General features: G+C 37.1%; 1 protein-coding gene across 1 annotated transcript in view; it reads left to right on the top strand.

Annotated features, from left to right (window-relative positions):
- LOC150077657 (cholinesterase-like) overlaps positions 1 to 16,650 on the top strand; it is a 92,970-nt gene that overhangs the window by 31,576 nt on the left and 44,744 nt on the right. Inside the window, exons 6-7 of the mRNA XM_090384232.1 lie at positions 1,646 to 1,820; positions 11,445 to 11,635. Coding sequence (XP_090240358.1) covers positions 1,646 to 1,820; positions 11,445 to 11,635 — 366 coding nt within the window. The remainder of the gene's footprint in view (positions 1 to 1,645; positions 1,821 to 11,444; positions 11,636 to 16,650) is intronic.

Below are 16,650 nucleotides of genomic sequence, written 5' to 3'. Positions count from 1 at the left end.
GTCACTGCAAAAGTGTAAGAAAATAAAACATTTGACTCCATTATGTACATACTCGTATTCGTATTTTCAATTTGGAAATAAACAATTATACCTATTTTTAGAAATAGTTTTGTAGGCTGCCAGGACAGCTCATGCAGTTTTATCAATGATTATACAAGAATTTTGCTATCAGGGATAGGAAGGCAATTATATACCATTGTATAAAGTAATGGTCAGGACACATGCTGAGAACTGCATACAGGTCTAGAGGCTTAATTTTAGAAAGGATGCTGCTGGAACGATTACAGAGAAGAGCAATGAGATTAGTGAGGGGAACAAAGGGGTGATCTTACCAAGAAAAGCTTTGATTTTGCAAATTGCACAGTCTGCAGACTAAGGCACCTGTAAGATGATCTGATTGAGGTGTTTAAGGCTTTGCATGGCTTCAGCAAACTCAATTCTGATGGGATTTTTCCCTCTTGCTCAGACTATGAACATGAGGGCACATAAATTCAAATTGAGAAAGAATAGTAGCAGAATAGATGTGTGGAAGTTTGTCTTCAGCCAACAGGTGGTTGATTGCTGGAATAGGCTTCCAACCAGTTGTGGAAGTGGACAGTTTTAATAAATTCAAGGATATTATATCCATTTAATAAATAAATTTATTAAATGGATTTTTTTTTTTGACTGATGCTATAAGCTTGCTTTCTTGGATCATTTGCCACTGCTAATACTAATTCTGGTGTTTCATGAAGACAATTTGCTGATAACCCACATTGAATTCTATACTGCCTGCTGATCTCACCTTTGAGACAGTTCCTTATGTGTCACAAATTCTGCCAGCTGGGCTTCAATTGTTACGTCTCATTCAAAGTCTGCTTGTGTGCCATGCTTGCTCATAATATGAGATTAACTGTGTAGCAAATGTAGGAATGCTTCTGGAATGCTTGCATCCAGGCAAGGACCCGAATTGTTTCTTAATGATAGGAAGTGCATTTACCTAGCATGGCCTGGGTCTCCTCCTTCTCCCAGTAGATTGTCATCTCACAGGTGTGAGCTGTGTAATTATCTTGATCAATTACCTGATTTGTGCTGCATCATTTCTGCCTGTGTAGATCTTCCAGGATCACAGGGCAAGGCCTTTATTATATCATGCAGTGTTTTGAGGATCACAAGGACAAAATTACCCATCTGCCCTGTCACTCCCATTTGTGGGAGGTTCTGTAACAGTAGTGGTTTTTGCCACCATTCAACCTATGTGAATTGCTGGCAATCCTTGCAGATAAAAAATGACAGATCCCTGTAGTACATTTTCAGTCTTATGGATTCCATGCCATGCTATCCTGCACAGTTGCCCAACACCATATTGAATAAATTTCGACAGGTGTTTCCATTATCTTGTCAATCACCACTACATTCACTTTAATACATTGAACATGTATTAAAGTGACTGTAGTTATAACCTTTAAAATACATAGTTCTTAAAAGCATTAATTCTTTTGTTGAAAGTTAAAAACTATTCAGGTAATATATGTATATTCAAAACATGACTATATATTGCCTAACTTGCCAGAATTTTATTTTATTTTTCTAAGCATGATGCTACATATCTGTTGTTTTTTTTTCCTTGCAACATTAATAACCCTTTTGTGTTCTTTATAAATAGCCTCGTATTGGGTGGTTGCCATGGGGACCAGTTGTAGATGCAGGAAGGCGGCCCAATCACAAACAGTTTTTACCAGAGAGTCCATTAAAATTATTACAGAATCAGAACTTGCAGTTTCCACAAAACTTTGCTTATATGTCTGGTGTAACTAAAGATGAAGCATCAATATTCTTAAGTAATTTAATTATTCTTCATCTTTAAAAGATTTCATAATTATTTTTATCAATTTGGTGAATGCTTTTATTGCACATTTATATAAAAATATGGAAAATGGGTATTAATTTAAGTTACACTTTGAAAAGTATATTTATAATTATTTTTCAGTAAATCTTTAAATTAATTTTCAATTTTATTTTTCTAATTTTCTTTATTTTCTTTTCATAAACTAATTTTTTTTCAACATTTAAAACCAAGGTACACAAGAAGCATAGAAAAGTCTTCTGAATAAATAAAGTGCTCCATATACCCATGAAGATACAATTCCTTTTATACACTGAGTGGCCACTTTATTAGGTACACCTACTTATTTCATAAAATGGAGCATGGTATTAACAGCATAGTATTAGTACCATGTGATATAAAGCAGGTTGGCGGTTATGTAGAGATGCTGTATGTGTGCATTTCAGTGCAAAAATGGGCAAAGCAAAAGAGTTGAGTGACTTTAAATGTGGGGTGTCAGTTGTTATCAAATGTACTGGTATGAAAATCTTGGAAGCTGCAATCCTGCTGGAGTTTATGTGTACAAGGTATATGGTATATTGAGATTGGGCCAGTGACAGCTAACAGTGATTCTGTGTTTGGAAACAGGTCATTGATATGAGAAGTCAACAGAGGATGGCATGATTGTTTTGGGGTAACAGGAAGGCTACACTCAAATAAAAATCCAGTACAATAACAATAACCATCTATGACATGGTACAGTGAGTTGTGTATTCTGAAATACCTTTGTGGTTAGCACTGTTGTACTGAATTTTTATTTGATTGTAGCCTTCCTGTTACCCTGCACAAGTCACACCAACCTGTATTGGCTTTTCACATCTCAGAAAAAGTCAGTTTGATCCTTTAGCCATCCTCTGCCAAAATCCCAATCCAAAAGGACAAAAAAAAAGCAAATCCCACAAAATAATCAACAGAATCTTTAAAGCTGAGTATGTATCACCATGGAGAACAACTTTCTTGTTCCTTGCCCTGGCTTGGGATGTTCTTGAAATCTGTGATTGTCGGTGCAGAATTCTGAATATTTTAGAAATAAACATGAAGTTATCTTTTATTCAGTCAGTAGGATTTCTTCTTTACCATTTCTCCTTATGCGAATAAATTACGAAATGATACATTAAAACCAGATTACATAATTTAAAACTCATAATGTATTCCTCACTATTGACACACGGGCAGTCCAATACTCCATGATCACAGTGGTGAACCCCAACCCGACCCCAGAAATATCAAAATCCCCATGCAACTTTTAGTGAAGGAAGACATTTTGTCATAAACTTTCATTCATGTCTTCCTTCACTCTAAAGGTTGCACGGGGGTTTGAAATTTCTGGGGTCGGGTTGGGGTTCACCACTGTGATCCTGGAGTATTGGACTGCCCGTGTGTCAATAGTGAGGAACACATTGAGTTTTAAATTATGTAATCTGGTTTTAACGTATCATTTCGTAATTTATTCGTATAAGGAGAATTGGTAAAGAAGAAATCCTACTGACTGAATAAAAGGTAGCTCCTTGTTTATTTCTAAAATATTAATAGAACTTAGAAAAAATTGAGCTTATGTAAGCTCTCATTTATGTAATAGAATTCTGAATGAATAAATGCTACAATACATTCCTTTATTTCAGTGCTTGCAGTGTTCCAAAACAAACCACCATTTCAAAGAACAAAATTATCTATCTGCATTTTGGTGAAAATAATTTCTAAGAAAAGTTCAAGTAGCAAGCCATTCAGAACTATAAAATCAAAAATCTAAGAATTATGCAAATACCAGATTTCACTTCAAACTAGTGAAACACGACTTTTGAGAAGTTTGCAAATATCAAAATCCACCTAAGGAACAAACATGTACTCTCTAAAAGCATATAATCTAAAAACCGTCATCTAGGACCAGGCCACTCATGTCCTTTAGGCACACCTTTTACAAGAGACTAAAATTTTCCAGTGTTCATCAACTTTTTTCCTATCGTTAATTGGACATCAATAAACCAAAACTTAGTATTAGTAGTGTGGCAAATGATTCAAGAAAGCAAGCTTATTTGACAAAAAAAAAAAAACTTTCACATCACCTGTCCATCCCTCTAATAATTTGTCTAGTTCTTAAATTCATTCTACTTCCCACTATCTGAAAGAAAATTTTCATGTGTTATCTGAGCAAGAAAAGGTTAGCATCAGCATTTAGCTTACTTGTCCATGCAAAGCTTTAAACATTCCAATCAAATTTTCTCACAGGTGCCTAGTTTCCAGACACTGCAACTTGCAGAACTGAAGCCATTCTTGACAAGAGTAACCTTTTGTTCTCCTCACTAATCTTGTTTCTTTTCTCTGTATCTTTTCCTAGTTATCCGCATCTTTCACAAAAAGAGGAATCCAGATCTGTATACATACTGCAGATTTCACCTTACCATTGCCTTATACAATGGGATAATCAATTCCTTATCCCCACTGGAAAACTTCATCATCACTCCAAAGGATGTTCCATGGTCAAGTGATATCCACTGTCATTCGTGCCAGAAACTGAAATGCATATGTGAAACGAATATCTGCATCACCATGTGCTTTAGCTGCTGTAGCATGTGCATCTCGTAAGGGTAGTACCACAACACCTGACGCATTACTAGCCTTACAGTGGAATACAGCATGGACATGCTGTATGACATGAGAAACAGCTGGCACACTTGCACTACCACATGGAGATTGACTTGATAAATCCATAACAGCCATAGCCACATCTTCAACACTAGAGGAGTCCACTCGTTTTCGACCTCTACCTGGTTGAACATCAAGATGTCCTGTCGCTTCAAATTTCGCAATCATTTTGCGGACAGCACAAACAGTCATAGGTCCACGTGGGCCTTATGTGCTTCTGACGCCGGAATTCTCTGATAGCCTCAGCTGCATTGTTCCTGTTCTTCTGATAGTACAGCTTTACTAATAGCACCTTTTCTTGCAACATTGTTGGCCTTGCTTCTGTAATGCAGGCAAACATCTACTGTATGATTTTGAAGAGACTGCTTTGCTTTTATACAATACAGTAGAACTGAGCTGAGTAGTGGCACTGTGGCAATAACTTACGATTATGCAAATAACATAAATTATTTGCATAAATGTAACTAAGATAGTTACACGCCATACAGTGACAAATTTTGTAACTAATTTTTTTTTCCAATAAATGGCGAGTGCATTCTTTATTGTATCTGTTGTCCAAATTTCTCCTCAGTACGAGCCTTAGAACTCGCTCCACAGCCCTCTGCATAGGGATATTTTAATTTTAAGAACCATGTATATATGCAAATCTGAATATGTTGGCAGCCCGTGCCTATTGACTAAAAGCTACGATATTGCAGTTTGAAAGTATTTTATTTTCAAATTTTAACATGAACAGTCATGTACATCACTATGCTACTGGATATCACTGATTTTGGTTGTGTACATTGCCATTTATGGTCCCCAGGCACATGCCTAGTTTGCATAGGCCTAAAATAGGTCCTGCACAGACTGAGGATGTGCAAATGTGTCCCTAATTCACAAAGGGAGGGGAAAGGGTGACACAAGTAATTATGGACTTGTTAGTTTAATTTCTATTCGAGGGAAAATAATGGAGTCACTGATAAATGAAATAATGCAGGATCATCTAGACAAGACTGCAGTTATATTTCTCACACAGCATAGAAGCTACTAAGCTTTTGTGCTGTGTGGAAAGCATGTTAAGGTGAAATCCTGTCTGACCAATTTGATTGGATACTACGATGTAGTCACAAAGGAACTGGATGCAAAAATAATTTTTATATCATATATTTGAATTTTTAGGAATGCTTTTGATACTGTTGCACATAAAAGACTGCTTTACAAATGGTAGCATTGTGGGATTAAGGGCAAATTGCTGCTATACAGATATGGATAAAGGGGTGGTTGATTGGGAGAAGACTGGGGGCTCACATCTGGTGAGTATGGGCTTGGCACACCCTGGGTCCTGAGCTGGATATCATCATTCTTCTCTTTCTTGGTGATTCCCTTCTACTTTTGACTCTCTCTCTCTCTCTCTCTCTCTCTCTCTCTCTCTCTCTCTCTCTCTCTCTCTCTCAGGGTAACGCGGAATTTTTTTTTTTTTTTTCTGGTGCAGCATAAGCCTCAGGCTTCCTTGCACCATATGGCTATTAATAATAATAAGACAGTGATAATCAATGGATGCTGTTCTTTGTTGACTAATGTTATTAGTGGAGTTCCTCAGTGTTTGGTATTAGGCACGTTTTTGTTTTCTATATTTATCAATGATGTTGATGAAGGCACATCAGGCTTAATGTCCAAGTTGGCAGATGATACAAAGGTTGGCGGGGTGGTTAATGGCAGTTATGATGGTATGCTACTGCAGCAGGATCTATAAAAGTTAGACAGATGGGTTGTGAAATGACAATTGAAGTTTAATGATGACAAATACAAAGTACTGTGTATGTGTTGCAGTAACCCCAGTGTAACATATTAGCTCTGTGACGCTACACTCAGAATAGTGGAAAATGAAAAAGACCTGGGGGTAATTGTGCAGTCAGATATGGAAGGTTTGTAAGCAATACGGACAGGCTGCCGGGACAGCTCATGGGGTTTTGTCAATGATATATAGGAATTTTTCTAGGAAAGATAAGGTGATTATCCTATTGTATAATGGATTGGTCAGGCCACATCTTGAATACTGCATACAGGTCTGGAGGCCTCATTTTAGGAGGATGTACAGCTGCTGGAATAAATACAGAGAAGGGCAATAAAATTGGTGAGTGGAACAAAAGGCTGTTCTTATCAAGAAAAGCTTCAGTTCTGCAAATTACAGCATCTGCAAACTAGTCACCTGCAAGGTGATCTGATTGAGGTTTTTAAGGCTTTGAATGGATTAAGCAAGATGAATGCTGATGTGATTCTTCTGCTTGCTCAGATTACTCACGTGAGGTAGCACAAATTCAAATTGAAGGATGGTTGCACAATTGATATACAGAAGCTTTCCTTTAGCCAGCGGGTGGTGATTGATTGCTAGAGAAACTTCCATCTGTTATTGTGGAAGTTGGTAGCTAAAATAAATTCAAGAAATAGCTATACAAACTATGGAGGTAATGTATAGGTGAAATTGGCTGATGATAAGCTTGCTTTCTTGCATCATTTCCCACTACTAATGTTAATGTCTTCAAATCTTTAAAGCATTGGGTGTTTCTGGACTTTCCCACTATTAAAAGAGGTAGCATCTTGCCACTAGGAGAATGGTAATCCAATGTTTTGCCTTTGTTCCACAATTATGTTTTTCACCTTTACATGTAGGCATTTTATCCATTAGCAACCAAAAAATAAAATCCACTTTCTTTAGCATTGAAGGTGTCATTTTAGTCTTATATCAATAAAACATTTTAAAATGATTTTTCCTATCATTTTTTGTTGCTTCAGTATCGATGGCTGCACTTTTGCCAAATACTTTTTTAAAGCCCGAGGCGAGTCTTAAATTTCTGGAACCATCCATTGGAATGCTTGAAATCTTCAATATTCATCTGATACACAGGTGGTTTAGCCTTAGTTTTTTAAAAGAATTCCATCTATGGGAATGGTAGTTTTTTAAAAGAATTCCATCTATGCGAATGGTAGTTTTTTAAAAGAATTCCATCTATGGGAATGGTTTTTTTTTACATTTTTCTCACAATATTCACATTTCAAAATGAAAGAATATTGGCACTAATGCATAGTATGTTAGAATTAATATTGATCGAGATCAGTACCATGCGGTGCCACGAGAATCACTTAAATTTTAGCCAGGTGGTCAGGTAAATTCACGGGCGGTGCACCCATTCGATAGATCCTGGGAAGAACACTGAAAAATCGCTCATTGGTAATTCCCCATACTCATTGGCAATTTCTCATGTTCATTGACATAATGAAATTAACCTTTACTGGTAGTAGTTCATTTCCCTCTTTTATATGGTACATAGAGACTTGGTTTATTGGCATGACTTCTACAAAGCAGGTAGCTTTGCCAGTCACAGACAAAATAAGATTTCCCAAGCTGTAGATAATGGTGAGAAGTTGAAGACTGATATTGCTAAACAGTTTGGTATTCCTAAGAGTGTACTATTCATTATTCTTAAGATCAAAAAAAAAAGACTGAAAGCTTAGAGAAATAGAGCATGAAATGTGAAGTATCCAAACCTTGAAAAGTTACTCTGCCTTTTGTCTTCTGGCACAGCAGATTTCTCTAAGCTTTCAATCTTTTTTTGATCTTTCATACTGGTGAATAGCATACTCTTTGGAATTCTGCACTGTTTATTGATCAGTCATAGAACTTATGCCATTCTCTGAAGCTTGTAAAATCTTAATATTTCCCTTTGCCTTTCAGTCTGAGCACAAATGCTAATATCCTCCCCTTACCCCTCCACACCTTAAGAATAAGAAAAATGTACTTGTTTATATTCTTGCATGACCACTAGGTCACAGGAGCATACATTTAATGAACCATGATTGACTCAAACATGTGCATTACTGCAGTCTCTCACTTGATCACTCAGCTGTGTTGGGCCTGTTCTCTTAATTTCTCAAATGACAACAAAAGATAGCTCTTTTGTTGTCATTTGAGAAATGACAACATGAAATATAGTATGAAATGTTGATTAGCATAAGCATTAGTAGAGGCATATGATGCAAGAAAGCAAGATTATATAGCATCAGCCAGAAAAAAAAAAAAAAAAATCATTCCCATTTCACCCATCCATTCGCTCCAAATTTTGTTCCAGCAATCAACCACCCAATGGCTAAAGGCAAATTTCCAATTGTCTTTCCTCGATTTCAATTTATGTTCCCTCAGGCGATTAATCTGGGCAAGAGGAAGAATCCCATCAGCATTGAGCTTGCTCAAACCATTCAAGGCCTTATACAAATCAGTCAGATCACCTCGCAGGTGCCTAGTCTCCAGACACTGTAATTTGCAAAACTTAAGCCTTTCTTCATAAGAACAACCCTTTGTTCCATTCACTAATCTTTAATTAACCACCCGCTGGCTAAAGGCAAATTTCTGCACACCTATTCTACAATTATCTTTCCTCAATTTGAATTTCTGTCCCCTCGGGCACTTAATTTGAGCAAGTGGAAAAGGAAGAATCCCATCAGCATTGAGCTTGTTGAAACAATTCAAGGCCTTATACATGTCAATAAGATCACCTTGCAGGTGCCTAGTCTCCAGATGCTGCAGTTTGGAGACTTAAGCCTTTCTTTGTAAGAGCAACCCGTTGTTCCCCTCACCAATCTTGTTGCCCTTCAATCCAGCAGCCTACATCCTTACTAAAATAAGGTCAACAGACTTGTATGCACTACTCAAGGTATGGCCTGACCATTGCCTTATACGAGGGCATGATCACCTCCTTATCCCTGCTAGAAAAATTCCTCTTATATCATTGACAAGACACCATTACCTACTCTTGCAGACCGTCTGCACTGCTCAGAAAACTTCATATCTGACTGTACAATTACCCCAGGGTCCTTTTCATTCTCTACCACCCTGAGTGTACTACCACACAGTTGATTTGTTACTCTGGTTTTACTGCAGTACTTTACATTTGTCAATGTTAAACTTCAGTTGCCAACTCTCAGCCCATCTGCAACAGGATATTTTCTAGATCCTGTTGCAGTAGTCTGCTGTCATTGGTGTCATTAACAACCCTGACACCCTGCCAACTTTCGTATTGTCTACAAACTTAGACATTAAGTTTGATATATACCTTCATCAATATCATTAATAAATACAGAAAACAAGAATAGACCCAACATCGAACCCTGGGGGACTCCACTAATAACGTTAGTCCACGAAGAGCAGTGTCCATTGATTACCACTCTCTGTCTTCTCCCTCTCATCCATCCCTTTATCCATAGCAGCAGCTTGCCTTTAATGCCACCCAGCTCCAATTTGTACAGCAGTGTTCCATGTGCAAAAGTATCAAAAGCCTTTCTAAGGTCCAAGTATATGATATCAAAATTATTCGTTACATCCAGTTTCTTTGTGAGCACAACATAGTATCCAATTGGTGCCTCCATAGCCAGGTGGCCAGGAGCAGCAGTGTGTAGCACAAGCTTCTTGATTAGACCGGGGTTCAAGTCCGTGACCACCAAATACGAAGGATGTGGAAAGGTCAGGGAATGACCACCACATATCCCCGGAGCAATATGGCCTTAGTTGCTAATGCTCCTAAAATCCAAATAACAACAACAGTAGTATCCAATCAAACTGGTCAGACAAGACTTCCCCTTAACAAACCCATGCTGTGTCCAAACTATAACTGAAGTTTGGTTATTTAATCTCTAGATGATTATAGTTTGTTTAACCGATGATTAAACAAACTATAATCATCTAGACATTGTCTTGTCTAGATAATCCTGCCGTGCTTTTTTAACCAGTGCCTCCATTAATTTCCCTGGAACAGAAGTTAAAGTAACAGGTCCGTAATTACTTGTGTTATCCTTTGATCCTCCTTTGTGAATTGGGGTAATATTTGCACTCCAGTCCATGGGTACCTCCCCTGAGTCCAAGGAAGCTCTCATAATTATGGCTAAGGGTTTGCTTACTTCCTTTGCTGCCTCCTTTAATATAAGATAGATCCTATCACCCCAGGTGCCTTCTTATGTTTTCAACAATTTCTGCTCCACTTTGCTCTCAGTTATTACAAAATCATTTAGCTCACTGCCCGAGTTTAATGCAATTCTGGCATTCCCCTCACTGAGGGGAATAACTCCTGATGTGTAAATGTTGATGCAAAATATTGAAAACATTGTAAATATGTAAACGTTGATGCAAAAGATTGTAAACATATTTCAGACTGATTTAAATTAAATAAAAAAATGTTACTAAGTTTGTTGTCTCAAAATGGAATGAAATCCATGAATGGGAGGGTACTCAAAACATTTTTGAACAAACAGTAATATTAGCATTGCGTTGAGGTTAAGAAATGAGCAAGTAGTGAATCTAGTATTTTCTGTTTCCCCCTTTGTTGTTCGTTTAATACTAAGCATTGCAATCATTTCTGTTCCTCAGAGGACATCTTTACAGACAAGAAAAATTTTGTTATTGTAGTTACTTGTATGTGCTGCAAAGCAGTCTCTAGTTGTATCGCAGTTGTCTCATCATTTGATGCCAAGTAGCACCTCTGTTGGTTAAATATTGTTTCAGGTAAAATTGAATCTCATTCCATCTGCTTGTAAAATTTTTTTGCTATGTATATATCAACAATGCAAAACTAAACAATAATTATAGACAAATTTTAAAAAAAAGTTTTCTCTCTGGAAATATGAATAATTTGAAGATGTAATTAAATAAGAAGAGTATTTCAATTTGCTTTTGCACATGAAATAAATCAGTTTATTAATTTAATATTCTGTGTTTACTATTGTCATAATACAGTTTCAGTTCCAAAAATTGGGTAGAATAAATGGAATGGAATATAAAAATTTGTAAACCACTCAGAATATAACCATTTCTTCAAAGCTATTTGCTTATTTTGAAGTTTTCGTGATGGATATTTATTTTTATACTAACTAGCAAGTCTTTTGTTTATAGTAGTTTGTTTGTTTATAGGAGATGATCCTAGCCTTCAGCAATCAGGATATGAAATCACTGAAGATATTTTTCATGAAAAAATAAAAAAATTTATGAACATGTACAACTATACTGTTAATGCCAAGGCTATTTTTGAAGCCATTGCTTTCATGTATACACCTTGGTATGACCGGACTAACTCTTCTCTTTTGAGACAGGCATACATTGATGTGAGTAATAAGTTTCTTATCTTTTTTTTTTTGCCATTGATAATTTTCATTTTGCTAAATAATTTGAGAGAAAGAGAAAACAATAATAGAACATATCAGGATAATCCAAAAAGTAATGCCACATATTTATTTAAAAAATGATTTTGGACTAGATAAAGATGAAACTATTGGTATTGTAAGCCTTAACTTTCTTCTAACTGCAGTGCTTCAGAATATTCTTACAGATAATGCATAATTAACATTTAAGAACGGTTAACAATTGCTTTTGCTTTTGTGAACCTCTCTCTCTCTCTCACACACACACAGACATATAAAATTAAACACCGTTGTGAAGGTATCACTCTGCCACAGAAAAGAAATCAGTAAATGACTTTCTCTGAGTGTTAGGATCATAATATTAAATTTTCATGATGCTATACCCTGTAACCTGAAAGGTATACAATATCTCTGTGGGTACAGATAGAAAGTTGTTCCAAAAAAAAAAAAAAAAAAGTGCAAAAGACTTCAAGAACTATGAAACTATTTGTTCCCCACTCCCAATGTATCATCTGATGTTAGGTTAAATTCTGATGACTAATTGCACTTGCACTTGCACTTTGTGTAATAATCATTAAGCACCTTAAGCAGCAATATTTGAAACCTTGTAACAAGGATAAAAGTTAAAGCTTATAATAATTTTGATATTTTTCTTATATGAATTTATTTATTTTGTTTTAAATGTGGAACATTACTTTTAGGGCTGTCCTCGTATAATTTTAAAAAATGGCATAAATTTTGGCTTGAAGAAAGAATTAGTGTAGGAGAAATTTGTATATTCAAAATGTAGAAGTGAAGAGAATGAAACTTGTCTGCAAGATTATATATACACTGTGGAAGCTTATTGAACTTAATGAACGGATCGAGGACTGCTTTTTTTTTTTTTTTTTTTTATGAAAACCCCAAACACAAGAGGTATTAGAACCTTTAGTACTTAGTACTGTGCTTGAGTTGGAGGTTGAGAAGACAAAAGAAGATATTTGTTGACATTAGACTTGAACTTCTGTAGACTGTAATTTTCAGGAAATACATATGAAGGAAGGTTGTTCCAGAAATCGGCAGTTGAATGAATAAATGAGGAAGATGAAAAGTTGGTTCTGTGAGTTTGAAGTTGCACAGTAAATGGATGTTGGCTGGTGGCAGCACGTGTTCAGACTGTTTTGAAGAGAGAGAGAGAGAGAGAGAGAGAGAGAGAGAGAGAGAGAATTATAGAAGCCAATTCAGAAGAACAGTGCCCATGGAAGTATCTGTAGAAAAGGCATGCAGCAGAAACAGTACGTCTATGAGACAGTGAGTGGAGAGACTCTGTTAGAGATGAATCATTAATTAACCTAACTGCTCTCTTCTGAACGAAATCAAGAAGCCTGAGAGAGGTTTTAGGGGCACCGCCCCAGATGTGGGAACAATATTCCATGGTAGGGCGGATTTGCAATTTATACAGAGTGAACAGCTATTTGGAAGAAAAGTAACTCCGAGAGCGAAAGAGAAAACCAAGTTTTTTAGATGCAGAAGAAGCAATATTTGTAATGTGCTTGTGCCAAGAGAGATTAGAAGTCATGGTAATCCCCAAAAGAGATATATCATTTTGCCTAGAAATCGGAGTGTCACTAAAGATAAGCATAGGAGCAGAAGAATCCTTTTTGCGAGATATAAGACAAGACTGAGTTTTAGAAGGATTGAAATCAACTAAGTTGTCTTTGCCCGACTGCAGAATTACCTGGAGATTGGCATTTAAGGAATTGGTTGCAGATATTCAAGAAGTTGAAGCTGGTTGGGCAGGGCAAGTTTTCTCAAAATGGAAAGTGGAATGCAATCTGCTATCATTGGCAAAACTATGGATAGGATTTCCAGTCAATGGAAGAAGGTCATTAATATACAAGAGGAAAAGAGTGGGGGGAAAAAACTGAACCTTGGGGAACACCAGCATTAGTGGAGAAGTTAGAAGACAGAGAGCCATCTACCATCACCCTCAGTGAGCGATCGGTGAGAACACTGGATAACCAATTACAAAAAACAGTTGGCAAACCATAAGATGAAAGCTTGATTAGAAGATCTTAATGCCAAACATGATCAAAAGCATTTGAGATGTCAAGAGCAACTACTTGTGTTTCACCGAACGTTTCCATTGAATTTGTCCACAAATGGGAAACATAAGCCAGAATATCATCAGTGGATCGACACTGATAGAATCAATACTGGCAATCGTTGATCAGATGGAACGTTTTTAGGTAGTTTAAGAGTTGGCGGTTAATTGATTTCTCTATTACTTTAGAAAGAGTAGAAGTAATTGCAATGGGACGATAATTGGAATGGATGGATTTGTCACCCTTTTTAGGAATTGGCAGGATATGAGCAAATTTCCAAGCAGAAGGAAAAACACCTTTGGAATAAGAAAGTGAAAAAAGGCTGCAAAGAACAGGAGTAAGTTTAGCAGCACAGGTTTTGAGAACAAGTGGAGAAATACCATCGGGACCTGGAGCTTTCTTGGCATCAAGGTTCGTCAAAATCCTTCTGACATCCTTTTGACTGAAGAACATAGGAGGCATTGAATGGAATATGTTAGAAATGGTGGTAGGTATTTTACCAAGATCATTAAGAAAATTTCAATTAAAATTAAACAAAAAATGAAGCGAAAAGTTCAATGTCCGAGGTTTTGGAATCATTAATACATGAGTTGGAAGAAAAATGGGATGCTAGCAGGTCAGTTTTATCCTTGGTTGAAGTGACAACAGAACCATTTGGTTTTGACAGAGGTGGGAGCAAGCCAATTACGATATGCAACATTCTCATCTTGAACAGCCTTAACACATTTATTGGAAAACCAAGGTTTAGATAAAGGACGAGATTTTAAAGTGGAGTGTGGAATTAAAGGATTCTATTCCTACAAGAATAATTTCACTGACACGATCTGAGCAAACGTTGACATCAGAAGTTTTGAAACAGTAATCCGACTAAGGAAAAGAAGGTTATCCCATTTTGCATTCTTGTAATGCCAAACAATACAAGGTTGGGAATATCCATGAGATAAAGGTTATATTGGAGAAGAGACAATCACCAAGTTGTGATCTGATGTGCCCAAAGAACCACTCACTTCGACCATGTATTTAGAAGGGTTGTTTGTGAGAAAAAGATCAAGCATATTGGCTGTATGATTAGGATTGTCCGATATTCTTGTAGGTTAATGAACAATCTGTGCAAGGTCATTAGTAATTGCAAACGCCTCAGCACCTTGACCAGCTGGGTCTGTGTGACTAGAAAATGGATGCCAGCCGGAGTTGTGACATTAAAATCAACAAAGAAAATTACCTCACTGTTAGGAAAGTTGGACTGAAGAAAGTCAAGTTGCAAAGAGAGGAAGTCAAAGAGCTCAAAGTGATTGGTGCAGTTGGGAGAATGGTAGAGACAACAGATGAATTTGACAGAATGAGGTAAAGAGATTTTAAGCCAGAGAAGATCGAAAAGAGAAGATTCCAAATTACCAAGTCTCTGACATGGAATATCGGAACGGACATATGCACATGTACCACCTTTGAGGCGAAAGGAATCATACAGTGAATAATTTGGGCAACTGAGATGAGCAGTAGTTGAATCAACCGATAACTGAGATTCCGACAGAAAACTTACATGGGGTTTGGCAGACTGCAAGTGGAAATGGACATCATTGAGATTAGAATTGAGACCACGTATATTTGTGAAATGAACTAAGAAGTGTTTGGGGGTTTAGATCTTTTTGCAGATAGCAAGATTGTACACTAGCTGATCCGGAAGCCTCCTAAAGAGTAACCAATAGGTTCGGTCCAGTGTACTAACTAGCGGCGGGCATGCAAACACCATTTTCGAGCTGTACTCTTGAAATGTGAGGAAGATTGGATCTCGCAATGCTGTTCATCATAACCTCAAAAGTAATCAATCCTGCTGTATGATGGAAGACATGGGGAAGGGTTATCGGAACTTAGCTCTCGAGACTAAACATGGGTTCCACCACTTCAAGCCTCCAATAAGCAAAGTGGTGGTATTGAACCGATTGATGAGAGTCATCTACCACCTAGTATTGCCTCATAACACAGAGGAGAGGCATTCCTCCATGTGGTGTGGGCGCAACACCTCGATCCCTGCTTACATTGGTTTACACCTGGGTGGTCAGTCACAGTGAGCTTGTGCATGGAGGTTATACCCAGGATTACTAACAGTCCCACCATTGTGAAGGTGCAAGCAGAGGATTTGGCTGTCACAGACTATCCGGACTTCACTGAAATTAGGTTCTCTTGACTTGAATGTCACCCAAATATCAGTTCCATTAGCATTTTAGACTCCCAGGTAGCAAGTACCACTTGTGTAGCATATCTGAGAGAATGTGTGACAACCTCAAGGCCTAAGTCTTGTTTTAAGAAATTCATTTGAATTAAGATTTTTTTTTTTTTTATTTAACCAAGCTCTTCATATAGGCAATGGTAATTTTTATTGAATTTATCTTCACATTGCAGACCACCAATTATATAGCTCATTGTAGTATAGTTCTCATTTGGAGAGTTCTGGGTTTGATTCCCATCAGAGACTGGAAGAATTCTTTAAGGCTTTTTCAGCAGAAGCTGTTTTTAATTAATCCTGAAATTTCTCACAGGAGAGTTTCCATTTGAGCTATTCCAGGTGTTTCTGCCCTAACAACATGTAACTCAGCCTGTGAACACACACACACACACACACACACACACACACACACACACACACACACACACACACACACACACACACACACACACACACACACAAACACACACACACACATACAGGCAATATACTTATACAATATGGCCTAAGGTGCTGCCATCCCATAAAGCTTGCTAACAGCAACAATAACTAACATAGTTAAAAGGAAATTCTGTCAATGTAGTATTTGGATGGAGTAGCTCCAGTTCCTCTCTCCACTTCCTTTCTTTTGCTAACTGATAAAGATTTGTGATGTAAGTTGTTTTTACAAG

Source organism: Mastigoproctus giganteus, chromosome 11 (assembly GCF_048544385.1).
Source record: "Mastigoproctus giganteus isolate SK-2022 chromosome 11, ASM4854438v1, whole genome shotgun sequence".
Lineage (NCBI taxonomy): Eukaryota > Metazoa > Arthropoda > Arachnida > Uropygi > Thelyphonidae > Mastigoproctus > Mastigoproctus giganteus.
This window is presented reverse-complemented; position numbering and strand designations above follow the sequence as displayed.